The sequence below is a fragment of the Phlebotomus argentipes genome, unplaced genomic scaffold (assembly GCF_947086385.1).
Source record: "Phlebotomus argentipes unplaced genomic scaffold, Phlebotomus argentipes genome assembly contig_17, whole genome shotgun sequence".
Classification (NCBI taxonomy): domain Eukaryota; kingdom Metazoa; phylum Arthropoda; class Insecta; order Diptera; family Psychodidae; genus Phlebotomus; species Phlebotomus argentipes.
This window is the reverse complement of record NW_026776166.1, coordinates 964501-992250: the sequence shown is the minus strand read 5'-3', so window position 1 is coordinate 992250 and position 27750 is coordinate 964501. Positions and strand designations below refer to the sequence as shown.

Below are 27750 nucleotides of genomic sequence, written 5' to 3'. Positions count from 1 at the left end.
CGGGTCGGGGTCACGCTGGAGCCTGGGGAGTCTATTTTGCTCGGCAAATTGCGAATGGGCGCAATGAGTGGGCTCTCCGGATCGCGTATGATTAAAAGGGGTGTGACAGTGACGACATTGTGGGTGGCGCTGCAAAAATGTGGTGTGTGTGCAAAAAGGACGTGGGTTTTAATGCGATAGTTTGCGTGGTGCGGCTCATCAGAAGGCATAAGAAGAAAAAACTGTGGCGAAATTATTGGCATCATCGCGTAATGAAGAGATGCCGAAGGAATTGCGCCATGTAATTTACCACCCACCGGGAGGGCCAATCATAGTGTCTTCCATGCTGATTGTCCCCGTCAATCGCCTTCTTGGGCTGCCCGGGAAAAATTCCATGCGAGCGCCTGGTGAACTTGAAAGGGAGGCTTATAAATATTGCACCCCACCGTGGCGTCTTCCTCATTGATAACTCGATGCTGGTCGGAGCATCTTCTCCGTGGCAGTGAAGTCTTGAGTGGCCCAAGAAGTGGCATCAGACAGCGAGATATCTTTTAAAATGTAAGTGCATCATTCTTTATCGAGAGAGTGTCTGTGTTTGCTCTGAATTCATAATATCATACGATCAGCAAATGAACACCATTTGCATCACGTAATAGCGGCTCAATTAAAGCCGATCGTATGATCACCTTTTTTCTACGCCATCTCTCATCCACTCTCTGCAAGCTCTTGTACTTGTCTTGAGCCGCACTCCACATCGTCATCTCGGGCCGCGGCTCAGCGCGATGGCAGTTTGAATTTGAGAAATTACATTGTGCGTCTCCCGCGTTCAATCGGAAAGTGACCACAGTGTGGATATAATTTATCATCTGCATGCAATATTTCGAGTGTGCGTCAGTTCCACAGAAGTCCGCAAATGTCAGTCTTTGATACGCTGGTGAGCTTGTGCAGTAGTTGCCAAAGTACAAAGTCACCCAAAGTATTATGTGTGTTAAAAGCGTCTTAAATGCTATAGAACGCATCCCACTTCTGACACCAATGGTGTGATTTATTACATTTGATTTTCCCTAATCCTCTGACACCCCAAAGAACAAGGGAATTATTAATAATAGCGAGAAACCTTCACTGGGTTACAGTGTTAGAAATCCGTTGCAGAAGATCATTTGCATTGCGTCACACGCACATTGCCAACGCGGGGCGCGATACGCCTCTCGACATGCGCTGATCCCCTGCGGATTGCGCTTAGTTGCAGCCTGAAACCTCAGCACCTCACCTCATTATGTCACAGAGTGGCGATGATCGAGGGAATTCTCACCTAGGCGCGCGCGAGAAATGCAGATGTGATATGCATGGAGAAAATGCGTTGGGCAATTTTTCTGGGCGCCTGTGTGGCTGGCGAGAATGAACGGCTGATTGGCCGCCAAGCGATCGTCCGGCCATCTAACCATCCGACGCTCGAGTCACGAGAGAGACCTAATGGGCTACATCCGTTTGCTGTGTGAAAGTCCGAGGCATTCGGAAAGAATTTCTGGTCAATTGAAACGCCAGTGCGTGAACGGACCGCCAAGTGATCGTGTGCTTATTTCAGCCTCTCAAGATCACCCCGAAAAGTGTCGGAATCGCGCAACGTGTGCAATTGTGGGCAAAGTGCATTCGCCAGAGGTGAAGAAAAACAGCGTAATCATGCATCAGCATCTCGATCGACGCAAGATCAACGCGCTGTAGATCATTGATAAGATCCACCGACAGCAAAAGTGTAAGGAAAATCGCAGTTTCGCACACAGGAGAATTTCCGCACACCCACAAAATGCATGCATGTGTGAAATGTTTCAATATAACACAATTGCGCCTACATAATTTATGAATTAACCAGGCAAACTTATTTGAAAGCGCGCGTTTTACTATTTAACCGCACCACCCTCGGCCGCTCCGCCTCGCCATCGCAATAAACAAGATCATAAGCCAGCAATTTCGCTCACTCGCTCATTCACAAACGCTAAAAGCATCGTCCTTTGCTCTCTCCCTCTCTTGCAATTCTCAGTCAATTCTCAGCAATTCTCGCGATCACGAGAGAGAATAAATCCAACATTGAAATGTATTTTTGGCGATCACCGAGGGGCCAGTGAGTCACTGTCGTTCTACTGCGATCCTCGGCGACATTCAGCCAATTATCAAGCACCGCACAGACTTAATTACCATGGAAAATTAGCCCGACAATCGGGTGGAAAAGTTGCACGTGAGTCAGAGCGATTCAAGGCGAAATTTTTGGAAAACTTCACAGCGGAAAAATACGACTCTGCGAAGAGAGGAAATTTTCGCTAACCCTGAAGTGCGTTGCGGAAGTTTCCAGAGGAATTGCAATTGTCTATTTGCATGATTAATGGCTTCTGTTGGTGCAATCTTGCACGAGATTCCAACACTTTGAGTGAGCAATTTAGTGGGAAAATCGTCACAAGTTTGGCCACATGCGGATGTCATGTTTTGCGGTGTGAAAATTGTATGCAGAAAATGCGGAGTGCATCACCATTCTGCGTGTTGTTGCTCAGGAGGGTAAAAAAGATTCGCTTTCTGTGGTGGCAATCTTAACTAATATCTCTGCGAATTACAACAATCGCTAACATTGAGTTTTTACAGACGGTGGCATGCAAAAAAAAAAACAAACAAATTAATCCCATTCGCATGATGATTGGATCACTAAAAATCCGCTCATGACACCATCAATCTTAATCACAAGAGTGGCAATTAATGCGAGATCGATTTCCATCCAGCTGGATAATTTTTTATCCCCCGGCAGATCCCTATAAATCATCCATTAGTCACTCAATTACCATTTAAATCCACTTATGCAGGCGCGCTAGGTTCTGCGCGCGAAAGCCCCCTTCGGGGCCTCGAGTCAGCGTGGAAATTCAGGGGAAGCGAGGGGGTTGGGCCCCTCGGGCGAGGGGCGCGGAAAAGCCGCGAGTGTGTGTACTATCAGAAATAGCCTACAATTAATATCTGGCGACCGCGTCTCGTGTAGATTTAATACATTGACCACGCATCAAATTAAATCCAAGAGGCGAAGAGAGGTTTAAGATGCGGAGTGAGGAATAAAAAAAAAAAGAGATAATGCTCTGTGGCTCTGCCACTCTTGAGGCAGTGCGACGAAGAAAATGTTCTCCGCGATAAATCTCTCATCTGAATGGAACTATACTTCATGCACACACTTTGCCTCTTGCCAGTCCTTATAAAAGCAGTGAATTGAGCACCTTTGACTTAGTGGTAGCCGAGATCTTTATGTGAGAAGAGAGCAGTTTCATTGCGCTCCGTGCACGCTGTCGTACTTAAGGCACTTTCAGCCAGCTCTCGCCGTGTTTGCGCAAAAAAAGAGAGTTTTTCTTCCCCCTCGGCACAGTGTGTGCACTTCCGAAATCAGAGAGACATACTCCGCGCGCAACCATGTCGGTTGTTGAGCATGAGGAGGACCGTACTTAAGACTGTGTGACCCCCCAAGTGAATTGTGCAATGTTGTTTCACTTAATTCCTGTGACTGTCCAGTGAGAACTGCAAGAAACTCTCCCGCAAGACAATATTGAGAGCCCGCGCGCACAGACACTTTTCAATCACAATTGAAGCTGAATTCCCTTCCTCTCCCGCGTGTTCTTATAATCGCGGCTTTGTTTAGTGTGTCTCCTTAACTATTCTGTTACAACTCTTGTACAACACATCACCGCATTAGAGGCTCGCTTTTTTTTGCTGTAATTGCGGCACTTCTCCATTGTTGCTTTCTATCGGTGGTGATATTTGGTGCTATCAGAGAGGAAAATCTCAGAGACTGACGAGAGTTTTTCAGCCTGTGCGGACAAGCGCTGTCCATTCATCCTGGCAGAGAAAGACAATTATCAAGAAAAGAAAAGAAAAGAAGCAAAAGTGTGTCTCGCAACCCAGTGAAAAGCGGCCGGATTTTGGATATACTTAGTCGCCCGTCCACAATTCATCATTTTCCATCGCATTTTACACAAATAGCATTTTAATAATATAAATGTAAGTTGACAAGACCTTGACGACATGTCTCCATTTCCATTTCCTTGCTCCACTGCACGCAATCCAACTATCGATGCCAACTGTTGCAGAGTCGCGCCCCCGAAAAACCCCCCGCGAGACCCAGAAAAACCTCAATGTGGCATTTTTTTTCAATCGCCACTCAGAATTCTACGTGGGAAATGTGAATTTTCCTATCTGCTCACGCACGCAGAACCCTGAAAAGTAGCTTTTCTGCAGTGAAAAATTCAATAAAAACATCCAGGATGTGGAAGAAAAAAGAACTCTGGTAAATTCGAAGGGTTTTTTTTTCTTAAAATCTGAATTTGCTGCTTTAAAGAACTTTATGTACATATTTTCAAGTATTAAAACTTCAAACAAATCATTACTTAAAGACATGAAAATAGCGTGAGAAATTTTCATTTTATCGTTATTGTGAAATCAGTGAAAATTGTGTAAAACACCTGAAATTCCCTGAAAGCACACTGAGAAATTCAATGGCATATTTGTAATGCCATAGCATTTCTAATTCCGTCGGAAATTCCGCCAGAATCCAGTAGAGTTTTCCCTGTGTGGCAAAGAAATTGTGTCAAATGTGAATTTTGTCATGTTTGCCGAACACATTGGCTGGGAATGGATGAGAATTTCGAGAAGGCAGCATCTCAAGGGGAAAAAAGTCAGAAATATGACGAAAACATCAAAAAAGATAGCGCAAGAATGCGCCAGTGTGGAGACACAGCCAAAGAAGAAATGCCACATGAGTTAATTTCATATTAAGGCATAAGACACATAAACAGTGCCGGCAAAAAAAAAAGTAAGGAAATAGGGGGAGAAGGAATTCCTTTGGTCCGCAATTTGGGCTCTAAGCGAGCATCAACAAAAGTGTGAACAAAGACAGATTTGTGGATATATTCTGAGAAAACCACTTCTCAATCTTCTTTTCACACATTTTCACAATCGTCCCGTGTGATCTTCCCAAAAGAGACATTTCACCCTCTTGGCACTGGCCGGCTTCTCATTTTGCAAACAGTGCCAAAGAGAGTCAAAGTTGAGAATATGATGCAAAGGCGCACCACAATTGCATAGTGCTGTAATTCACTTAGACGCAGGTCTCAAGATCGCCCAGATTAAGATCAGATCATGAGGCACCGAAAGAAAAAAAGCGAGATAGCGAAGTGAGTCACGGGAATTTCTGCGGAAATTTTCGGCTGAGTTTCTTCTGCTCTATCGTCCAGGATTCCCATAGCATTGCTCCGGCATGACATCATCAGCATCTGAGAGGATGGTAATTCGAGCCGCCGCCCATTTGGCCCTCAGGCTCCGCAAATGTGCGTGCCACGCAAAGGAGAGTGTCTTTTTGCTCGCCGCACTCGCTCTCGCGCCTTCGGCGATGCTCTCTGACCACCTGAACGGTACTCTCGATGGACCTCTTAAGCCTTGAACAGTCTCGCGCCTGAACACGTGCAGCGACTTGTGAGTCGTGCCACTCTCGCAGAGGTTGAGAGGAAGTTGACGTGTCGCGAAGGTCCGGTGTCACCTTTGACCTTCTGCCACTCCCACTCGCTGTAACTGTAGCAGGTATTAATAGCGGCGGGCATTTCTGCAGCTTCCTATTCGCCAAAGAAAGCGCGAAGAGAGTCTTCAGCTGCTCTTCGCCGAAGCGTGAGGGATTTTCCAAGAATTGCATCACCGCAGAAGCCAAAGAGGAAAATATCTGATGGGAAATGGGGGAATTTGCCGAAACAGCCGTGCTTCTGCGCGGCACAATCTTAGAAGATATCTCCCCCTTGGGCAAATCACAATTTTGAGGCGCGAAGCCAAGGCAAGGCAATTCTGCAACTCATGAAAAGTGGGCATGAAAAAGCGCAGCATTAAGCACAATTGATCGGCATGAAATGCCAATTCGCTGCGCATTTGGCCAAAAAATGCCGCCGTGGCAGAAATGTAAATATTTGCCATGGTCCCTATTGTGCAGACGAGTGGGGAATTGGCGGTCTCCAGTGTGTCTCAATGCCCAAATTGATTTGTTGGCGCGCATTCTTATCCTGCGCGCTTTGGAGTCTCTGGTCTTGGGAGACACGATGGAGACTCGCGCGGCAAGCGCTCGTGATTAAAATGAAAGGAACAAGAAAGCAAGGGGAAAAAATTGAGTGAAACAGTCACATGCGGTATTTATTTTACATAGAGCCATTGATGTAATTAATGGGTGGAAACACCATAAACAAGTCTCTCCGAAAATAGACTGCTTCAACAGACAGTATGGTACCAAGAATGCAGGGCCGGACTGGCGCTCGCGGCTCGGGCACTGCGCGGAGTTCCTCGGCCCGCGAGAGTCTCTGTGTGCGCGAGGCTGGCATGCAAAATTGCATTCATTTGCCGAGACTGCAGTCAATTAAAATGCAGCACAAGAGAGGCAGAGACGAGAGGCAAAAAGACGATGGGGGCTCAAAGACAGTCGCGCGCATATCGGACACTTGTCAACGTGAATGCCATTCATCAACCTCTCTCCGCATTGATTAATTCGCCCAGTGGTGTTCAAGGGAAGCTGGGGAGTCTCGAAATTTATGGGCCTTCTCGCTGCTCCACAATTTCCGGAAATATTTTGCCACAGACTTTTTCTCAATCTTCAACACTTCCAAGAATTATACGCGCGGCTCATGTTGTTGTCATCGCGCACGCCGATTGATAGTGTGATGAAAATGTGGATTAGCACAGAATTTGTAGCCGCGCAAGAGTGTGGATGCGAAGTTTGATCTTAAGAGGTCAAAGCGTAAACATATTTATTTGAAAAGGAAAGGCGAAATAGCATCGCGAGGAGATGGACCATAAAAATTACGATTTTCTGAGTCAGTTGAAGTCTAAATTTAATTTTGACAGCTTTACAGTGGCGAAAAAAAACGCCAAAAACACATTTCATCGGCTTCAAATTGGACTATTTTTAGTCAAAAATGTGACTTTTGGGCTTTTCCAATTCAATAGAGCCTTTCGATGGAGCCTGAGACCATCAAAATCCGAACATGATTGAGTATTTGACGACAATCCAGGTTTCTAATGTCTCTGCGATCCCACTTCTGACACCACTGCTACTGACGTCATTTCTTTCTGACTCGATTTCTTAGGGCTTTCGCAGCGCCTCTCCTCAAAGTCTGACGAGTTCTGCCCTCACTGTGAGAAGCGCATGAACACAAGTACATTTTATTTATTGCTTTATAATAAATTAACGCACACAGTTGATATTGAGTGCTTCATATCGTCTTTTTTTTGCGCTTTAAAGCGCGCCACACAGCAAATATATATATAAAGCAATTTATTAAAAGTCGGACTCAGAGTTGTGCCGCAAGTTTATGTTAACCCTTCATCGTCGCACGCATCGTGTGTAGTCGATGTGATTGGGGAGACCACCTTAATTGATTCCTTTTCGCATTTGCCGGTGGGGATATTTATCGCGGCATCTGCGAAAGCGCGCACGTAAGTTCCAGGAATTTCACATGAGACAATCCTGATCAAATTTCGAGAACACGCGATCGCGCGATTTCATTCACATGCGGAGAATCGTGGCGATCGATAACGTGACGTTGGAATTAAACTGTCAGGCGATAAATCTCTGACTTCGCAGCATCCGAGGAAATTCTCTCTATGGGAAAATACGTGACGCGCAGATGTTGTTTCTCACTCTCTTCGGTATATATCTTCTTCTTTTTTAATTATTGAATTTCAATGACTGGCAATGCTAATTGATCGGCTTCTGAGTGCAGGGGAAAACACACAATAAAATGTTTCATGGCTTTCAGTTTTTTTGGCGCACAGGTTAAAGACCCAAATCTCAATCCTCAGTGACGCAGAAGGAGAGAGGATGCTTTATTGTGCGATTGGCAATATATTTATCTTAATTGACTGTAAATCGTGTGCGATTGTCTGGGACATTTATCTCATGGGTTTGTGAGAGAGGGAAAAAATCCCAGCGGAAATTTCGAGACACGCCGTTTGATGTTACAAAAATATTGCCTTTCAAATTTATTAACATCAGCCCGGGTCGCACGAAGTAGAAAAATTTTCCTTCGCGCCCAGTTTCTGAAGACGCACGCGAGTGAGCGAGAGAGGTGATTTTTCCACGCGAGATTGTGAATGATAAAGTTCTTTTTTATGAATCACGATAAAAGACATTAATTGCTCAATTCCGTTTGTTGATACTTCACCTTGTTTCCTACGCCAGTGCTGAATCTGCTCTCGCCGTGTGAATTCGTGCTAATTCAGAGTGGTGAAAATTTCATTCACTCAGTCCGGCAAATTGAATTGTATCACTTCTGCTCTAGTGTGGATCGTTGCCAGTTCTCAGGTAATCACAATGAGGTGAGAATGACTTAATTCAGGAGCAATTTGCCGCCTCATTTCGCGGCGTGACGTAGGGAAAGGGGATTGTTATCTGGTGCGAGAGGGAATGCTAAGTGCCGAGTGATTAGTGAGGTGATAATTGCTGGGGAGGTTGTGAAAACATCCCACAGCTCCGATGTGCGGAGTGTTCTGCGTAAGGACACGCCGCTGGGGCGCGCAGGACGCGCGCGGGTGTGCGACAAGTGCGGCCGCCAATTGAGGAAATGATCTAGATGGGCACTGCAAAGGGTTAAGTTCTTCAATGAGGCGATGATCAATCTCTTGTTTGCGAGTGCAGATCGTGGAAAATGCACGCGCGCGCACGACGTATGGAGAGACATGTAAATGAGAAAGTCGGAGAACAAGTTGAGGTCTTTTTTCCACTATGTATAAACTGCCTCAATTAAAAATAAATGACACTTGCAGGAGGAGAAAAACGACAGGCAAATCCTCTCATGAGAGATTTGTATCTATTAGTAAATTTATTTGTATCTCTCTCGCGAGCATTAGCATTTTATATTAAAATTCGCTGCGCTATGGTGAATGTGTTGTCTGTATTACCAATATTCACTTGTCCGATGGCAAATAAACAACACATGCTTCCACACTCACTTCCAACTTGTTCTGGCCGCAGCATCGCGCCTTGGCGGCTTGTGTGATATATTTTTCAATGATTCACTCTATGGCTGGGATTGAGAAAAGGCGGGAAGAGGCCTGGGTCAGCCTGGTGAGCATTGTCTCTTGGGTTGAGGATGCCGGCCAGCGGCGCGGGGGAAGTTCAATTAAGTCGCGGGAGAGTGAATGCGCGTCTCTTGCGTCATTGAAGGCATTTCGCTAACTCTTTGCACCATAAATTTGCCACTCGATACCAATTAAATCGATCTTGAAACTCTATATTTTTATGCCTCTCTATTGATTCACGTTGTGTGAACCACTCACCACGACCACCAGTCGCGCCTTTCTCATGCCATGCACGCGGTTTCACCACAAGTTCTTCAGCTGAACTTCCAGAATAGAATATTGCCCATATTATCGCAATGACACAGCTTTGTGCGTTTGCCAATGAGAGCTTCAATTAATGCTCTAGAGTTTGTGCATAAATTATTAACCAGCGATTAGCATGAGCTCTCGAAGTGTGTTTGCCTGAGAACTTCTGGCGCGACCAGAAGAGCTATAAATACCCTGTGTGACGCGAAGGATCAAACGAGGACCTATATTTAGATCACCTTCCCCTGTTTCAAGAACTCCGCCATGCTTTGGGTATTGACTTGTGTGTGACACTTTTCCTCAATTGCAGATGTGTTCCAAAAATCTCTTCTTCTCATTGGCACTCATACTTGTACTGGTTCCAATGATCGTGTCCTTCCCGAGGCATCACACCCTCGCCAAGAGGAGCAGCTTCTTTGACATTGAATGCAAAGGTGTCTTCAACAAATCCATCTTCTTCCGCCTGGACAGAATCTGCGAAGATTGCTATTCGCTGTTCCGGGAGCCGCAGCTTCACTCACTATGCAAGTACGTACAGCTGATAAGGACAACAAACACACTTTTTGCCCCACGGTGAAGTGATTGCGCGGTGTGGCATTTGCGGAATGTGCTGGCTTAAGTGTGGAAAAAAAAGAGACATTCCGTGAATGCGCAATTTTCATGGATATGATCGCATTTTGTGCTTCACACGACAAGACAAATTGCCGCCAATTTGTTTACACAATAAATAAAATTTGTTTTCGCTTTCAAACAAACACTTCTCCAGTTGCAAGTGGCGATTGAGACGGAAGTGTTCGCCTTAATTCGCCATTCAAAGGCTTTTCTTTGCGCACTGCAGTGAGATGCTGTGACAAATCAGGAAGGGCCGAATGTAGACTCTTAACGAGCATATCCATGAATATTGTCAGCTTTCCCTTTTCAGACAAGTTTTCAGAGAGCATCAATGAGACATTTTTCTTCCATATTCAGGGGTTAAAATATTGATAGACGGAAGTTGATTTTGATCATCTTGAAATGCTCTCTTTTCATGCAATTCTCCAATGATTCATAAATGCCCAACGTCACTAAAAAAAACAATGAGGGAAGTAGAGAGGATTAAATTCTGTCTAAAATTAATCCACAAACATCTAAAGATACAAATAATCACTTCTGTGAAGTAAAACATTGGCAATTATTGATGATGATCTCACATTTCTGGCAAAACTTTCCATGCTAATTGTAGTAAATTTTCCGCAATAAAACGTGTAAGTGATTTTGCATTTGACAAACAAGAGAATTAAATTAATTTCCACAGAAGACTCTTAATTTGTTTGTTTCATTTAAATACACGGCAAATTATTGACTCATTAGTTTATATACCGAAAAAACATTTCCATCTGCCAATTGTCTTCACGTGTGTTGTCTGATTATCACACTCTTTCTCTCACTCTTGTTGTTGCCATTGTGCGAGGCAGTGTTGGCTACCAATGAAACTGGAACGAATATTTCATCAGATTCTCTGGCTTGAAATTGTGCTAAACAGCTGGACAATTTAAGTTAAAAATTGCCCAGTAACATTGAAGTGGATTTTCAAAGTAAAAGTTCAAAGACTCTCGCATTATTTGCAAGGTGCTTTACATAAGAAAACAAAAAAAAATTGTGATGAACAATTGGGTGAGAATTGCGTGAGATTGCGATTAAATTGGACTTATTGGAGATTTACGATAAGACTTTTATAGCGCACTTTCACAATCAATTACAATTACGAGAGTCCTTCCTCGAAGGACCAATAAAGTTGCCACCCACATCGTTTGGAAATTCTCTCGCGAGTCGAAGAAGAATTTCTCATTTCTAGATGCCAATTAGCAGAGCAATTTTCCCGCATGAAAATCGATTTAATCCCACACACAAACACACACAAAACAGACAGTTATTGTTGCACTAAAAAGTTTCCTTTTCAGCTGAAGAATGGATTTGGCAAAGAGAAAGATTAATTAAAGGACTTCAATGTGTTATTTTCTAGGAAGCGATGTTTCACAACAGACTACTTCAAAGGATGTTTAGACGCGTTACAATTGACTGATGAGCAGGAGATCATTAAAACCTACGTTAAAGCTATCAATGGTGCCGAACCAATTCTCTAAAATCAAGCCCTAAACTAAATACACACACAAAAAAAAAGTAAATCAAATGTGAAAGTTAAATAATAATAATAAAATAAGTTAAACTGAGGAGAAAGAGCACTTAAATCAACAAAGAACAATCAAAAGAAATCCTATACAAAATAGCTGAAAGCATGTTATTTTTTACATCACCTTTATTTTCTACAATGTATATTTTTTTTTGTTTTTTTAAACGATAAATGAGATAACTTAAAAAAAGGATAAAAGAAAAGTAATAAATGATAAAGAAGGGTAAATGAAACCACCAATTAAAATGGAACGAGATAAATGGATGAGGAGAGCTCAAGACCGACCAGACCAGACTCACTGTCCAGGAGTTTTCTTTTCTTGATTTTCATTGTTACCAGTTACTTGGTATGATTTTGCTTCTTTTTATTTATTTAATTTATTTCCCAATTTTATGCCCTAGTTTAATTTTCAGAGACGCGCAATATGAGATATTTTTGTCAAGCTTTCAATAAAAGTTTTTTTTTCTTTGGCTCTAAAGCATCCAATGGCAAACGAGGAAGACTTGTAAACACCGCCCACGCGAATTCTCCGCCTTCTTTTATATGTTTTAATAACTTTTATCCCATATTTATTGCGTTTTCAAGCAAATAGTGAACTTAAAGCGTTTAATTATCTCTAAATCGCTTGACATTTAGCTATGAATATAAGATACGATTTTTGATAGAAATTCCCAGAAAATGTTTATATAATCCATCTCAACTATTTCGTTTTGTTGCATCACACATTTTTTTTGCAGAAAAGACATTGAAATGGAAACGCTTTTTGCACATGCAGCGAATTTTAAGTTTCTATGATAAAAATCTCACAGTTAATTCGAGTCGGTGAATTTCAATCAACCTTTTTGTATGCGAATTAATTCCTGAGAATTTTTTTAAGCGTGTCTCTGAGTGTTTTGGAAATTTTACGACTTTTCTGCTAGTCTTTTTTTTTGCGCATTTAATTTGCATTTTGATTGTTTTTGGACGCAGCAGAAAGACAAGAAACTTTTTTTTTTAAACCACCACCTTTTTGACACATTTCGTCCACACACAGCTTCACGTGAATTTCTGCTAATGTCTCTCATTTGTTTCTCCTTTGCAGAGAGAATTGTTTTGACAATGAGTATTTTGCTGGATGCGTGGAGGCGCTACTCCTGGACGAGGAGCTAGAGAAGTTCATCAAGTGGCGGGAAATTCTGGGCAAGAAGTAATGCACACCGCAAAAGAAACTTAAAAAAGAAGAAGAAAATGAAATGAAATGCTAGAGAAACGTTTCAATTTGATAACATTACGCATGATATTATTGTACATATTATGTATAATTTTACATTAGATAACATCTAGTCTCAGTGCTAAATTATTTGTAGTGTTTATGGAAATATTTTGGGGGTGAGAAAATGTGCAGAAGATGAGAAAAAAAGGGGTGAAGTTCTTCATAAGTTAATATGTGTAAGTTTTCTGTTGGGGGGAGGAAATTGCTACAATTTTCCATATCAAGAGGAGAATCTCTCTCGTTGGGAATGGCGTGAAATGTAGAGAGTCACAGACGGAAAACTTGGCTGGAGTTTTCCGCCGGTTGCGCCGCTCTTCAGCTTCACTGCCTTGCAAAGGAAAAAGCTCAGCAGAGAAGTTGATTTTCAACGCAATTTCTGTAATTATTTTCTTCATTGTCCTTTTGTTGGGAAATATCGGGGGAGAGATGTTTTGGAAGAAGAAAGGAGGGAAAATCATCGTTATTCCAGCACAGAAGTTGCATGACTGAAAGCATATTATTCGCGATTGTTTCAATTGCGCACAAAAAAACCATGAAAATTACAGCTTCAATTGGACTTTTACTCCAAATTGCCACCTTAAAGACGATCAAAATTTGATACAGTTTGACAAACTCTAAAAAATGCGCTTCAGTCAATGGCATCTTCATGTGTGGAAAACACATTGTTGAGAGGTGAACCGCAAGAATAACCACAAAATGTGTAGATTTGTAAGCCACCACATTCCTACTAGAGCAGTATTTTATGATTTGTTTATTGAGTTCAGATGGGAATTACAATAAAACTTCTAATTTAAATCACAAAACTCCACGTGAAATGCATTTAGAATTTCCACGGGGGAAAAAAAGGAGAAGAAAGAAAGAAAGAAATACTCATCATTTGCCTAATTTATTGCCACCCTTTCTGAAAAGTGTGAGAGTCAAAATTCCCCTTTATAAAAAATTGAGATATTAAATGCAAATCAGCAAAAATTGTCAGTTCCTTTGAGCCAATTTTTACAACGAATTGAGGAGAGAGAAAAACAGCATATTTTTGCAAGTGAAAGAACAGATATTTATGTTATTGATATAAGATACAATTTTGTAAATAATAATTATTATTAAATGTCAGCATTCAAAATGTGATCAAGTGTTTTCCAAATCACCTTGTCGTAATCCTTCTTCTTCTTCTTGCCAGGTAAAAACTTGCAACTTCAGCAGTTTAGCGAGACAATTTTTTGGTGTCAGTGTGAGAAAAATGCTTAACTTCGTCAAATGCAGCTGTAAGATTGCCAAATCACAGTGTTTTGTGAATTGAATGCATCAAAAATCAGAAGCTAAACAGATCTTTTCAGTGCGTTTGGAGAATTCTAGCAAAACATCTCTTAATCCCTGACCATCAGAAGCTCATTCAACATCCAAACCTCTCTTAAAATCAAGCAAAAACTTGCAGATTTATGACATCTTGGAACAATCATTATTCTGAAGTTCTTTTAATACTCCTCAAAACCTCTTCCTTATTTATATGTACAACAAAGTCGAAAAGCAACAAGACAATCCCGCTAAACTGCTGAATTGCTGATCAATTGTCAAACAATCTATTCTATTCCATTATAAGAATATAATATACGTACACATTTGTCACTTGAGAGGAGAAATTCTTGAGCTTTCAGCGAAGGAGCTTCAAATTGTTAATTCAATTATTTTCCCTCTCAATTCAATCCCTTTCTTACAAAACCCTCAGTCTTTTTTAGTCCACTCCAGAATTGACTAACTGTTTTTTTTTCTTTATATTCAATGAAAATATTTCTGTAAATTTCACCAATCTCAATAATTCCAGTAATTTTCGAGTGCAATCGCTCTAATAAAATATGCCCTAAAAACTAAAGACAAAAAATGGAATACAATTCTAAAAAAGAGAAGCTTTTCAGAGTCTCAGAGAAACTCGCGAGTCTTGGTAGGAAAGAAAAACATCATGGAATCGCGTGATTCGAGCATCCTTGAATCACACGCGTAAAAGCTACAAAGCAAAAGCGTCACGATTTACTCTCAAAATACAAAGTTTTTCGAAGCTCCGGGATCTCGCGAGAGCTCAAGTATTTCCCCGGAGCAGAGAATAAGCCGAAAGAAAAACAATCTGCCATGCTTTGACGTGGAAAATCTACGAATTGTCCAGGCAATCGTTGATGTGGCGGTTCAAGGAGCTCAAATCCGTGAACGATCGCGAGCAGATGGGACATCTGAACTGACTTCTCTGGGGCTCCGGATGCGGGTAACCCTGAAAGATGTCAGAGAAGAAGGTGAGAAAGTGCCTAAAGTAGGAGTATCCAGTGTCAACAACCGATCTGGGATTGCGCATGGACTCCATCTCGCCGATCAGCTGCTCGTGTCGATTCTGCAGCAATCTCAAGTCCGCCAGCAATTGATCCTTCTCGCCCACCAGCACCGTCCTGGCCGCGCGCTCCGCCTCGAAGTCCGCCTTGAACAGCTCCGACTGCATCTTGAACGCCTCAATCTGCTCCACCTGCTGCGTGACCTCGGCCACGTCCGCGCGCAGCTTCGCATTCAACTCCTCCGCCGCCGTGAGGTTCACGCGCAGACAGTCGTTCTCCTCATGCCACACCTTGCACTGCCCCTCCAGCTCAGCCACCCTGGCCACCTCCTGGGCCAGCTTGTGCCGCATCTCGTACATGTCAGCGCTGAACTTCTCCGTCAGCCCGGCCATCTCCTGCTGGAACTGGCCCTCCTTCACCTCCGCCGCGCGCAGCTTCTCGCTCATCGTGAACTCCATGTGCGCCATCTCCTGGCGCCACTTCAGCTCGGCGTCCACCGACGAGCGCCTCTCGTGCTCGCCCACCTTCAGCTCCTCCATCTGCACGCGCAGCGCCTGTAACTCCCGGTCGTGCTGCTCCGACAGCGCCTCAATGCTCTGCCTGTTCTCCGCCCGAATGGCATCCAGCTCGGCATTCTTCTCCCTCAGACGCGCCTCCAGCTGCTCCACGACGCCGCGCAGACGCTCATTCTCACCCACGACGTGCGTCTGGTACACATCCTGCTGCCGCTTGAACTCCCGGATCTCATTCTGCCACTTCTCGGCCAGCGCGAAGTACTGGCGCAGGCAGCGATTGGAATTCAGGAGGTTCTCTGCAATGCACAAAAGGCCAGACGTTATCACGCGCAGCCCAAATTGATAAGAAGAGTGACTCACAATCAAAAGAGCCCCGTGTCACTCACTAGTTCTTCCCCCGATTATGCCATTGATTGTCGACAAACAAAGAAACTTTGATAAGGTGCAAAACTTGTGAGCAATTTTAGCGCATATGAAGAAACTCGCAGGAGAAATTGAATAATAATATCGCTTCGTTTGTCCTTCAACTCATCAAATGAGAGTCAAAAGCCTATGCATTATGTATTTCATGTGGATTCAAAGACGCCAAGGCGAGCAGAGTGCACAGATGAGGTGTATTGTTAAGAAAAAGTGAAGAAGCAACTAAAGAAATAACCAAAACGTGTACAGAACTTAATAAAATCATCGCTTTTCAAGCAATAAATTTGATCAGGACTCAGAATATGATTGATTTTGCATCCTTATGATTGAAAAAAGATAATGAATTGATGTGCAAATACGAAAAGATCCGTCTAAACTCGTGTCATAACTTTGAACTTTACTCAGCGCGTCCCAAAAACATCTGATCACAATATTTGAAGAAAGAAAAGGATCTTCTTGGGTCAACATTGGCAGAAAGATAGCGGTTTTTTGTGGGAAAAGTCACGTTCCTGCTTGTTGATCAGCGCCTGGCAAGATCATGATAGTGAAAAGAAGCTGCAAATCACTCAGGTAAAGAATCCGTGTCGCACATGCATAAATATAGAGCTTCTAATCTTGCAAAAACGTGCCGATAAAAAGCATCTGAAGGTGATTCGACTCTGGGTTGAAACACTCGAGCTTTTATTGAGTGTACTTGCTCATCCTGACTCAATCCAGCCTTGACCATTTCTTGCGTCGCGGCCGAAAAACTGGCCAAATTACCCCTCAAAGTGAGTAAAGCAAACAATGTCCGGGGTTTTTTCCAGGTATTCCAACTCATTTGGCTGACGAAATCTTGTGCAGAATCGCGCAATGGTCAAGAACACTTATCTTAAGTGCCTGTGAAGCCCGATTTTCTCACTTTTCCTCACTGAAATTCTTCGCTAAATGAAAATTCCTCGATCTAATGTCTCTCTCAATACCACTTTGGCGAGTCAAGAGGAAGCAAAAAAGCGTGAGTCAGCGGCAAAAAAGAAAGTTGCTCACCTTTGAGCTGATTGTGCTCGCAGTAGAAGTTCTCCAGCTTGGACAGGTCTTGGGAGGCGATGTTCTGCCCCTTCATGCTCGGGAACTCGCTGTAGATGTTGAAGTGGCTGGTGGAGAGCGACGGGGATGCCTCTGGCCAGCTCACCAGGCTCTGCGTCACTGTGGAGTTGAGCTGGAAGTCTGGCGGAGTGAGGATGCCATCGTCCGGAGGCAGAGGAGCGTCCAGCGCGGCCTTCACGCTGTCCACAGTGTCTGAAGATGCCTTGGATGTGGTCATCGACTCCTCCTTGACAGTCTCTCCGCCTACAGCACCGTCTTCACTCTTGATCGACGGCATCTTAACCTCCGGATGCACAGAAACCTCCGGTAGCGAGGAAAACACCCCGGACGCCGTCTCTGTGGCGTAGGATTGCGCCAGTTGCTCCATCGAGGGCGTCGGCGTCGATCCCAGGATCACGAAAGACTCTTCGTCGCACATCTAAACCCAAAAAAGAAGGAAGAATGTGGAGAGATGAGTCAGACCAGAGATAAGACGATATCCGGAGGGGATTTTTCCCAAATGTTTGAGGAGTTTCAGGATGAGAGCTCACCTCAGGCGACTCCTTAACTCGTGTGGCCTCCAGTTTGGCGATAGAGAGTCAGTTCACTTAAGGAAATTGGACAGAATGTTGTGAAATAAACTGGATGGCTCAAGTTCTGCGCATTAGAAAAATTCCCGTCAGCTGTCAAGCAAAACAAGCCCAGCTTGCGAACCCGTTGCTCAATTATGCTCACTCCAGTGGCGTAGTTGGAATCAGAATTCAGAAAAGCGAACTAAATGTGCAGAAAAATATCAATTTCAATAAATAGATCTCGCAGCAGAATTCACAAGAGTTCGATGTGAACAGAGCGGCAAGAAATATCCTCTAATTGAGCATGAATCAGCGGAGAAATTTGGTGGCATTTCATGTATGAAGTCATGCATATGTCAGTGCTCAATTGGAACGCGATTCTGGGCAGGGCGGACTGGAAGTTCTGGAAAGTTCCATTTCCAGGTCAGCGCCGCCAATTTGACAGCAACTGTCAGTTTTCAGGTGTTTTTGTTATGTACTTTGGGTGGATTTTCTGGTGAAAACCAGTGAAAGAGCAGCCAAAAGACTCATCCTGCACCCAGGTAGTGTTCCAGGGAGTGTTCTGGGCGAGTGTGACTTGCATAAGTGGCTGAATTTTGCAGGAAGCGAGCATGAAGAGGGGCATCGAGATGAACGGCGAGACCACGCCGAAGAGGAGACACTACCTCAACAACCGAAATAGGTTCGGGATGTCCTCCTCGGGCTACAACAACTACTACCACGGCATCGGGCCTGAGGGTCCGCCCGGCAGCTCCATGCCGTGGGGCCGTTGGCATTTGGACTGGTATCCGCCGCTGCCTCCGGAGCCGTCATCACTCCTCTTCAACATGACGCAGCCTCCTCCTCCGCCGTTCAATCCGCCTCTCCCGCCGCCACCACCTCCCGAAGATCCACCCCCTCCACCTCCGGCAGATCCTCCTGCGTGCCGCACTGCACCACCGCCAATTGTGCGGTCTTCGCCACCGACGCGTCCGGACACATCACCAGCTCAAGACATCACACCACCTCCAGCAAATACATCACCATCACAGAACTCCACACCGAGTAAGGGCAGAAAAGAGGGCAGCGCGTCGCCAGGAGAGGTCAGAGGCAAGCGCAAGAGGAAGACAGCGTCGCGACACGTCGGCAAGGAGTGGAATCGCGAGGATGCGGAACGGGTGTTGGCGGTGGAGAACGAATATTCGCCCTCTGACGCCTCGCGGACGCTGGTGATCAAGTTCCCCGATCCCAAAATCACCAGAGACATGGTGCAGGGCTTCTCCAGTGCCATCGAGCTGGTGCACTTCCAGCAGCCGGTCACGCCGCGCCACTGCTTCGTGAAGCTGCGCAAGGGCGTGGACGTGCAGGCGACGATTGCTCAGCTGTCGCGGGTGCGCTTCGGTGGCGGCAAGATCACGGTGGAGCTGAAGCAGGAGGAGTTCAAGCACGTGTGTCCACCGGAGGGCGTCGACCCGTTCAGCCTCTACGTGGGCAATCTGCCGCAAAGCGTCACCACGGGCGCCGTGAAGGAGATCTTCCCCACGGCCGTTCACGTGGACGTGGGCTTCTCGCCGCGCATGAAACACACCAGATATGCTTTTGTCAACTACTCTTCCGTGGACGCTGCGATTGAGGCGTTCCGCAAGACGAGGAATACCGTGTTCGAGAACAGGAGTCTCATCCTGCGCTTCTATCGCTATCGCTCGTCCATCAGAGCGCCCGGCCAGGGAGACGCCTTCCCGGCCAAGAATTCCAGTGCGCCAACGACGTCAACGCCGCGGGAGAAGACGCCCGAGCCGGAGCCGGAGATTGTGGAGGATCTGGAAATTGTGCCAGAGGACAGTGATACATCACACGAGTCTGCGCCGCCTGAGCCCGAGGACTCCAAGGCGACTGTACTCGAAGAGGCTTCCAGGCTGTCCCAGAGCATAACGAATGGCGGCTCCGAGGCGCCGACAATCCCAGTTCGCATCAAGACGGAAGTGCCGGACGAGGTGACGATAGAGGAAGACGCGAGCAACGCTCTGCGCATAAAGACTGAGCTTCTGGACGAGGATCTGGACGACAAGCTGTACAACAAGTTGATCAGCGCCCAGAAGGAGGAGGAGGAGCCATCAGACGGTGAGTATCGCTTCCTCGCTACTCGCTGGCGAGTTTTGTGTGTTCCGGAGCGGAAGAGCGTCGCGTTGCTCGGCGCTTTCGCATCGTGATTAGCGCTCTTATCCGGTTATTACGCTATTGAATCCATTGAACTCTCTGGACAGAGAAAAGTTGAAGCGAAATATCAGGTTTAATTCAGTGCATTTTGTAGGAATGTTTAAAGTATGAATTTATCTTGAACAATTGATATAATTAATGACATGCATAATTTATGATTTTTCTGCACATCTGTTGAATTTATAGGGGAGATCGAGGCATTTCCGGGTAGCGAATGAAATGAAAAGTAAACCTAACGTATGAATAGTAACAAGACTGATAAATAACTAATACAGTAGCCAAACAGGTGAACAGAACAGGAAAAGAAGCAATAGAACATGAAGACCGACAAAGAATGAAAGTCAAGTGCGAAGTACAACAATTGTGTAAGCAAGTTGATGTTCAAAGAAGATTAGGAAAACGAAACACTCGACGGCGATGAGTCAGAATTATCAGAATGCTCTAATAAAATGGCTGAAATTAGGCAATTTCATTGAGTGATAATCAAGCCAAGGGGAAGATAATATGGTCGGAAGTAGTGTACAGCTAGAGAGGAAGTGTTTAAGATTGGAAGTGGCAAAATATATAGAATATTTGCACTGAAAAAGCTTCAATTCCAACAAATTGAGACATTTTCTAAATTGTTTTGCTTCGAAAAATCAATTTTATGGCTTTTTTGAGGTTATGTGATTAATTAGGAATAGATTCTGGTAACAAAATCATATAATTTGTATTTGAGTTGAGGATTTTTCTCTTTTCTTGGTCAAATTGACCATTTGCATTCGAAAAAAAACTCCAAATTAGTTAGAAAACAGTTTAAAAGCAAACCATAACCTCAAAAATGTCATTTCAGTTAGTTATTTTTACAGTTTGTGTTTTATAGTGGAAAATTCAAGCACATTATTTAGCGGAAACATTGTGATATTCTCCATATTTACTCATTTTCTAGGTTTAAAGTATTTTTTAAGGCAGATTCATAAGTTGAAGATTCTGCAGAGGAATTGTGGAAGTGTCAGGAAGTGGTGTACAAATTCAAGGCATATTATCTCCCCCTTGAATCAAGCCATAATACATATTTTGTATAAAAATTGAAGGGAAATGGTGACAGAAAGGAATCTCAATGCAAGAACAGGTGTCAAAGCAGCCCCTCTCTCCTCTAAACATTAGAGATCTCTGTGTTGAGGATTGTCACTTGATCACCACTGCAAAGTCGAGACGCGAGTGACAATTCGCGTCAATTAATGTGATTCATGTTGGTTTCGATTACAATTCGCTTTGTTGCGCTGCTGTGGAGTTTTCAAGCGCAATTATATTATGAGTTGTATAAATCCTCTGTGCGCTTTGCCTTTTTGCAGGCGAGGATTATGACGAGGAGTCGGAGGAGCTGATGAGTGAGGAGGAGTCGAATGACGAGGACGCGCTGAAGTACGGTCTGAATCACTGGGATATCCTGCGGAAGGAGGAGGAGAGGCGCAAGGTATGCTGGCGAGCTGTGCTGCTGTGTCGCCTCGACTGACGCTCTCGGTTTTTCTGTTGCAGCAACAGCAGATTGCAGTTTCTGAGGTGGTCGCGACGCGTTCGCCTCTTCCGCTGCGCGATGGACAGCTGGACAGGCTGGCGTCACTCTTTGGTTGTGACTTTGGTGAGTTTGACGAGCAGAACGATCCGGAATTCGATGACTTGTTCAATCAACTCAATCCCGATGATTTGGACGAGGAGTTCGTGTTCAGTTCCTACTGAAGGGTGAGTCGATGGGCTTTTCACTTTCACATTACGTTGGGAATCACCAAGGATTTGTATGATAATTTCGAGGAGACTTTTCGTGAGTGGTAGAGATAAATGAAAGAAAAGAAGATATTTGTATTAAGTGAATAAATTTTTTTTATCTCCTTTAGAATGTTGCGTCAAAATAGCCAGTGGCGATAAATTGTCCTAATTGCACATCCTTCGCTGAGCGTGGAGAATTTAATTTAGTTCAAAGCGCACTCCTGAATTCCTGTCTTGTCGCACAAACACAGCGCGGAAGTGAAGAATTGTCTCGCTTCCTTGGGCAAATCACGTGAGAGTTGAGGAGTTGCATCGATTGAAATGTGAGATATTTTTCTCCACGATTTTGTCCTCATTTTGATGCTGCGGAGCGGACAAAGGGTGAAAAGATGTGAGCGAGGCGCCAGTTGGGCGCCAGCGTCAACATCAAGTGGCGTCGAGCATCTATGAAAACAGCGCTATTTATTGAGGATGATGGGGAATATCGTGACACAGTGATATTTAATTAATTTCAAATGAAATAGTTTCGAAGCGAAGTGAAAATTCTGCAATTGCGTTATGAAAAAGTTTATCCTTGGAGTTTTGTGCAAAAGTGCACAAGAAGTGAATTTCTCATCCCGTCACTCGAAGGAGGTGGTCATTAAGGGCAGGAGAGGATGGAGAGCTTAATGAAAATTGGGTGCGCCAGAGTTTTATTGGTGTGCTAAAGAATTTATATGACGAGAAGAACATATTTTTGCCCATCGAAGAAGGCTTACAAAGATGTGTTTGTTGCATTTCCATCGGCGCGGAGAATTGCCAAGTGACTGGGATTTGAATTTGCTCCGTGAGATAAAGCGAGTGATTGGTATTCAATCGGCAGTTGTACTTTAGTAATATTTCTCCATCTCCGAACGTCCTTGCCTGAGATGATGGCAGAATTTACAGTCAAGCGCTCTCGTGGAATACGTAATAAGTGGCACAGAATGTGGTGAAAGACGGGCGCCTTTAATGCGCAAAGCCTCGCCATTCACTCTGTCTTGTGAGCTTTATTGCGCGCCCTCTCGAACACGAAGAGACGGGAAATCTCTCGAGGAGTCGACTTATTTTGCAAATGATTTACAGCCATTTTCCTAGGAATCAGAGGCAAAGAGTCAAAAATAGACTTAAATCCATCAATTTTTTTTCGAGTTTCAACACACAAAATGATCTCTTTTCACTGACTGAGAGAAGTTGGAAAATGTCAGAAAATACAGTGCAAGAATAGTCAAATAGATTGAAAATTGTCTGTGCAGAATTTCAAAAGCAGTTCAACGTTCTTAGTCTCGATGAGAATTCATTCAGAAGCATCGTTATGTATAAATGTGCTTCAATTCTTCATCCTTTCGAAGAAAAACTGTCTGGAAAGCGTGTATTTTTGCAGACGATTTTCTACAATCTACTGAGAAGTTTGTCGTAAAATTCCTCTGAACTCTGAGTCTCGCATTTGTGGCTAAAACTACCGCACTTTTCCTTGCTTGTTAAGGCATTCACCTTCTCTAATGTAATCACAAAGCGCGCTGTTAAAACCACCTTTAAACCCCCAGTAAAACAGAATCACTCGCGTGTGGAGACACTTGCCGTGCATTATAATCAAGGGGAGATGTTTAAAAGCTCCAGAGGTGGAATTGTGTGGCGTCTGAAGGTGCATTAAAGTGATTTTAGGCTGAATTGAAGAAGAGCCTTTCTGTGTCTTCATCTTGTTCAAGCACTGTGTTGTCGTTTTGTGTGTGAAATTTCCTCGATGCTTCGGGCATTGCGAGAGTAGAAAAAAAAACCTTTTAATCCACCTCCACTCGCTCGTGCATTGAGGAAATATTTTCCTTCACCGCCTCTTTTTGCCTCCCTTTTCTGCACTCCGTCAGGTAATGTCATGGTTAGGAGCTGGAATGGGAAAACCTCTTCCCTTTTGCTGTGTGGGAATTGTATCAATCACATTGAAAGCTTTCTCGCACTGCCTTTTTCCTCTCTCACACACATTTCTCGCTACAAATGACAATTTCCTTTAATTTCCAAACATTCCAACCATCGTCAGTATTTCAAATTTCATTATCGGAATCAATATTTTGCGGTGAGAGGCGATGATGATGTACAATTGAGCAGAAAGCTCGTGCAACTTTGTCGTGTGGGTGAAATTTCCCCACTCCGGAGGCGCTTTTCCGTGCATTGACACTTTCCCTGTTCTCCTTTCTGTGGGGCGGGGAAAGACGAGCGCGCGAATGCTGGAATTGATAACCTCTGATCCCGACGACTGAAGACTGACGTGTTTGTTATTTTGCAGGCGAAAGTTATTCGACGCCTTTTGTAGTGTTTTTCAGCTTCGTACACGCGAAGGGAAAAAAAAAGATGTTGGATGGAGAGAAAATTATGGGAAATGCGAGATGTCTTGCGAACAAAACTGAGTTTATCGACTTTGTTACAAAATTCCACCCCTGAATTCAATGCTCTTCCTAATTGGCGGAGCATACAAAGAGCATCATTAGAACATTGTTATGCGAGAAGTGTGTGTGTTCCTTTGTCAGCTTTCGAGGTGACGTGAAAACTAAAACCTAATCATGCGCTAACATTAAAACTATGTATCGCACAATCTGACGATGTGAATCTCTGGAGACAGAAGACTTTCCTCTCTTCCACCCCGCGCACAAAAGCGCGGTTGATTTCAATTTTCTCTCCCGAACGGCACAGTCATAAGCGAAAGATGATGGTTATTTCATTTGATGTGCTTCGCAAAGACTTTATGCCCGACTCACAGTTGAATATATCTCTCAATGAAATTTTCCCAGCAGTGTCTTTAATCTTCGGTGAATAGAATTTTCGGTCGTGTTTTCTCTCGCACGCTCGTGCGGATTCGAGGATCATGAATATGTTATGCTAGGAGAGTGTGGGCGCCTTTTGAGTCCTCATGCGGCAATTCAATTTCGAATCACCGTCAATTTTTGTAATACTTCATCCGCCTCTGCCAGTGAATATTCTCGCAGTTCACCAATCTTCAAACGGCAATGAGACATTTTATTGATTTTCCCGAGAGCTTATCGGGGTGTGTGTTTGGTTGAAAAATCCCCCCGAAAGCTGGGAATACGACAAAATCACTCTGAATCCCATGATTTGCCACTTGATCTCACCCATCCTCTCTCCTGCCGCCGCACAGAATCCCGCTCCCGAGAGACGCCAAAAGTTAATCAAGAGGCATTATATTTCGGCACACGAGTGGCAAAATGCTGAGGTCTTTAAGTGAAAAGTAAAAAAAAACCGGGTGACACACTTCAGTGTATCACACACACACTCTAAACTATCCTGATGAGATTAAGATGCAATTTCCGCTCATGTCGATTATGGCGCGCTTCCCACTTTCATTTAAACAAGCCATCATTAAATTATCATATCCTTCCTCCCAGGCGCCGTGTTCGTCAAAATACGGTGAATTTGCGCTGCAAAGTGATTCTCAGCTTATATTGGGTGAGATTATGATTTGCTCAGGGGTGAAAGTGGAGCCTCACATGGGAGAGTTTCACTTAAGCTCGTTGTGTTTGCGTAATTGCACCATTTAGGGGGGCGTTCTTTGGGGTTTCAGCCCCACAGTAATTTTAGCCGTATAGAAAATTTCACACCATTTATTATATTTCACAGAGTACAAAGTTGCGAAAAGTCTAGTATTTCACACGACAAAGTCATTATGTGATTGACATTTGATCATTGTACTTCAGTCAAATTACATGTTATGGCAAAGTTTGCAAAGCTGACAAGACGCTCAGGGCCAATTTGAAGCGTATAATTTGAGTTTGTTGGCCTTTTTGACAAATTACATTTCAAATATTAGTCAAATGTGAGATTTACGACATTTACAATTCAGTAAAAAGCAGAAAAAGTGACTGAAAGTTGCTGTCGGATCAATTCAACTTTACAAATCTTGTCTTATAATCTAATAATCTAAGAGATTTTTGTGATGTTGAAGGATTTTAACCTCAAAATGTCTCGTTATTAGTGCAAAACTCTAGAGTTTCACTTTTTGAGAGTTTCTGGTGTTAATTAATGGAGAAATGTCTTCAGGAAAAAATCTTGAATTAATGAAAACGTTGAAAGTCGATCCTAAGCTTCGATGATCTCATCATTAATTATCGCAAACTCTCAAGTCGCTCATGTCGTGTTCGTTTAATACGAAGTTTGAAATCTTATTTAATACTTAGGATGAATGGAAAGTAATTTCCTATTTCGCTGTTCAATATCGATATTCATGACACTTTATTTTCTTAATAGGTTTTTCATATGTACGAATATTAGTTGATTTGCGAAATTTGCGAGTAATTTTGCAAATTTCATTGGAATTCTCAGAAACTCGTATCAAAATCTAATATTCAATTGGGACTTCAAAGCAAGTTATGTAAATTTAATTAAACAATTCTCGAATATATGGCAAAGTTTCTGTGCGCTGAGCAAATAATCAGCATATGAAGGCAAAGGCCTCAGCCAGCGTGCGGCCAAGAGTGCAGGCCAGCTGCTGAATGGGAGGAAAGTGAGTGGCAACAGTCCGAGAATGTGTGGGCCACATTTTGGGGATTACGCGAGGAGGCATAATAAAAGATGCGAGACGAAGAGAGTGTCCAGACTGCGAAATACAGAAGCGCTGAGCAGCCCAGAATAATCCTGAGCGTGTCTCACTGAGTGAATTATGTGACTTTTGTGCCTTCGCACGTTCTTCTAATTTATTTCACTACGACCACCACCAGGCGCCCCCACCGAAAATCATAAACCCGCCATTCTGGGCATGGAGAAAATATTGTGCCCGCCAGCCGTTTCCATCATTTTATTAATTAAAACCCAGTTAATTTGCCATCTCGTAATTCTCTTTCTTGGCAAGCAACAAATGAAGGCTCACAAGAGAGTGAGACTGGCTTTTCGCCCGATTCGCACAATACAGAGCGCACAAATTGTTCATTCAATCATTCATTCTTGCATTGTCGAGGGCGAGACGGGAATTCGTGGCACAATTAAATTCCTGCGGTGAGAGAAAGTGAGGTTCCTCACCTATTTTGAGTCTGTGCGAGTCACACAATTGGAATAATTATTCTCATACATAAATTGAAGACTTTTCATTATATTCACTCTCGCTCGATCGTTACTTTGCAAATTCATTAAGGCCTTCGCGAAGCACTAAAATAATATTGTTGTTCGGAAGCTCGCGCATGAGAAAGAGGGTTTGGAAAAACAGGGAGAAAACCTCTTGTTGACAGTCTACAAATGTGTGTGTCTAAGTGAAAAGTTTTCACCCCGAAAACTTTCTATGTCACAACAATGAAAAGCACAATTTAATGTGCAGCAAAAACCCATCAATTTCAAACATTTTGCTCAATTGTGAATAATTAAGTTGTTGCCGATGTGGCTCAATTACCCCTCTGGAGGAGACTTTCGCGTCAACTTTCACTCATTTTACAGCATATGCTTGTAAATCTGCTGGGATGAGCTTTAAGTGCTAATACGGGGTTATTGTGCAAGCGCAAAACTCCGCCCATCTGAATGCTCCGCCCCTTTTAATAGAGTTTTATCCTCTCTGGCATTCTGTGCATGATAAATTGAGGTGTTAACAGGAATTTCAATATAGTGTTGAGCAGAGGAAATGGATTTTTCATTTCACTTGTGCTAAGCATTCTTCATTGTCAGAGCTTTTCTGCCATGGAAGCAAGTTCAATTTCAGGTGTGAATTGAGTGTGACAATGAAACACCTGACATGATAAACAGAGACACAGAGACGCCATCAAGCATAATATTTTATGCTCTTACAGGTGATTCTTCGGATGAAATATTCATAGAGAAAATAATCATCTTACTTCTAATCGAGCTTTGAGATTCGCAAGCTCTCTCTCTCTCTCTCTCGGAGTAACTTTTAAACTTGCCACAGTGAAATCTCCGGTTGAGCCGCCTTCATTGCGCTGAATATTTAATTTGAGCCTCTTTGCGAGTGGCACAATTACCAGACATCTTCCTCAACCCATTCACCATCGCATCTTATGGAATTCATTTACCTACGAGAGCTTGTGTTGTAAATGAATATGATTGGTGTGGATCGGGGTCTTATGGCGTCTGCTGTGCGCCGAAGAGGATGGAAACACATTGGAAAAGCCCTTTTTATACTGTATTA

General features: G+C 43.6%; 3 protein-coding genes across 6 annotated transcripts; 2 read left to right on the top strand and 1 right to left on the bottom strand.

Moving 5' to 3' along the window:
- Positions 1-437: 437 nt before the first annotated feature.
- LOC132256748 (ion transport peptide-like) lies at positions 438-13611 on the top strand. 4 transcript variants are annotated; one of them, XM_059753280.1, is made up of 3 exons: positions 438-537; positions 9665-9882; positions 11357-11500. In XM_059753280.1, the coding sequence occupies exons 2-3, from the start codon at positions 9665-9667 to the stop codon at positions 11475-11477; spliced, it is 339 nt and encodes a 112-aa protein (XP_059609263.1). In that variant the 5' UTR covers positions 438-537; the 3' UTR covers positions 11478-11500. The 4 variants fall into 4 exon arrangements, with proteins under 4 accessions (XP_059609263.1, XP_059609266.1, XP_059609262.1 ...); XM_059753283.1 differs by lacking the exons at positions 438-537; positions 11357-11500 and adding exons at positions 3347-3999; positions 12606-13611; XM_059753279.1 differs by lacking the exon at positions 438-537 and adding an exon at positions 3347-3999.
- A 115-nt stretch (positions 13612-13726) lies between these two features.
- Positions 13727-17771, bottom strand: LOC132256745 (NF-kappa-B essential modulator). The gene is made up of 4 exons (XM_059753277.1): positions 17637-17771; positions 17047-17524; positions 15094-15896; positions 13727-15030 (listed from the first exon to the last, which is right to left on the bottom strand). Exons 2-4 carry the CDS (start codon positions 17522-17524, stop codon positions 14914-14916), a joined length of 1398 nt encoding a protein of 465 aa, XP_059609260.1. The 5' UTR covers positions 17637-17771; the 3' UTR covers positions 13727-14913.
- A 324-nt stretch (positions 17772-18095) lies between these two features.
- Positions 18096-21678, top strand: LOC132256665 (uncharacterized). Its single transcript, XM_059753158.1, has 4 exons — positions 18096-18199; positions 18260-19757; positions 21188-21309; positions 21372-21678. The coding sequence occupies exons 2-4, from the start codon at positions 18269-18271 to the stop codon at positions 21570-21572; spliced, it is 1812 nt and encodes a 603-aa protein (XP_059609141.1). The 5' UTR covers positions 18096-18199; positions 18260-18268; the 3' UTR covers positions 21573-21678.
- Positions 21679-27750: the final 6072 nt, after the last annotated feature.

Excerpts from the sequence above, each read along its gene's own strand:
- LOC132256745 (XM_059753277.1), bottom strand. The coding sequence starts at position 17,524 with ATGTGCGACGAAGAGTCTTTCGTGATCCTGGGATCGACGCCGACGCCC. Across the intron at positions 15,897-17,046 it reads CGAGCACAATCAGCTCAAAG|AGAACCTCCTGAATTCCAAT; the intron begins GTGAGCAACTTT and ends TGTGCATTGCAG. Across the intron at positions 15,031-15,093 it reads CCATGCGCAATCCCAGATCG|GGTTACCCGCATCCGGAGCC; the intron begins GTTGTTGACACT and ends GACATCTTTCAG.
- LOC132256665 (XM_059753158.1), top strand. The coding sequence starts at position 18,269 with ATGAAGAGGGGCATCGAGATGAACGGCGAGACCACGCCGAAGAGGAGA. Across the intron at positions 19,758-21,187 it reads GGAGGAGGAGCCATCAGACG|GCGAGGATTATGACGAGGAG; the intron begins GTGAGTATCGCT and ends GCCTTTTTGCAG. Across the intron at positions 21,310-21,371 it reads AGGAGGAGGAGAGGCGCAAG|CAACAGCAGATTGCAGTTTC; the intron begins GTATGCTGGCGA and ends TTTCTGTTGCAG.
- LOC132256748 (XM_059753280.1), top strand. The coding sequence starts at position 9,665 with ATGTGTTCCAAAAATCTCTTCTTCTCATTGGCACTCATACTTGTACTG. Across the intron at positions 9,883-11,356 it reads CAGCTTCACTCACTATGCAA|GAAGCGATGTTTCACAACAG; the intron begins GTACGTACAGCT and ends GTTATTTTCTAG.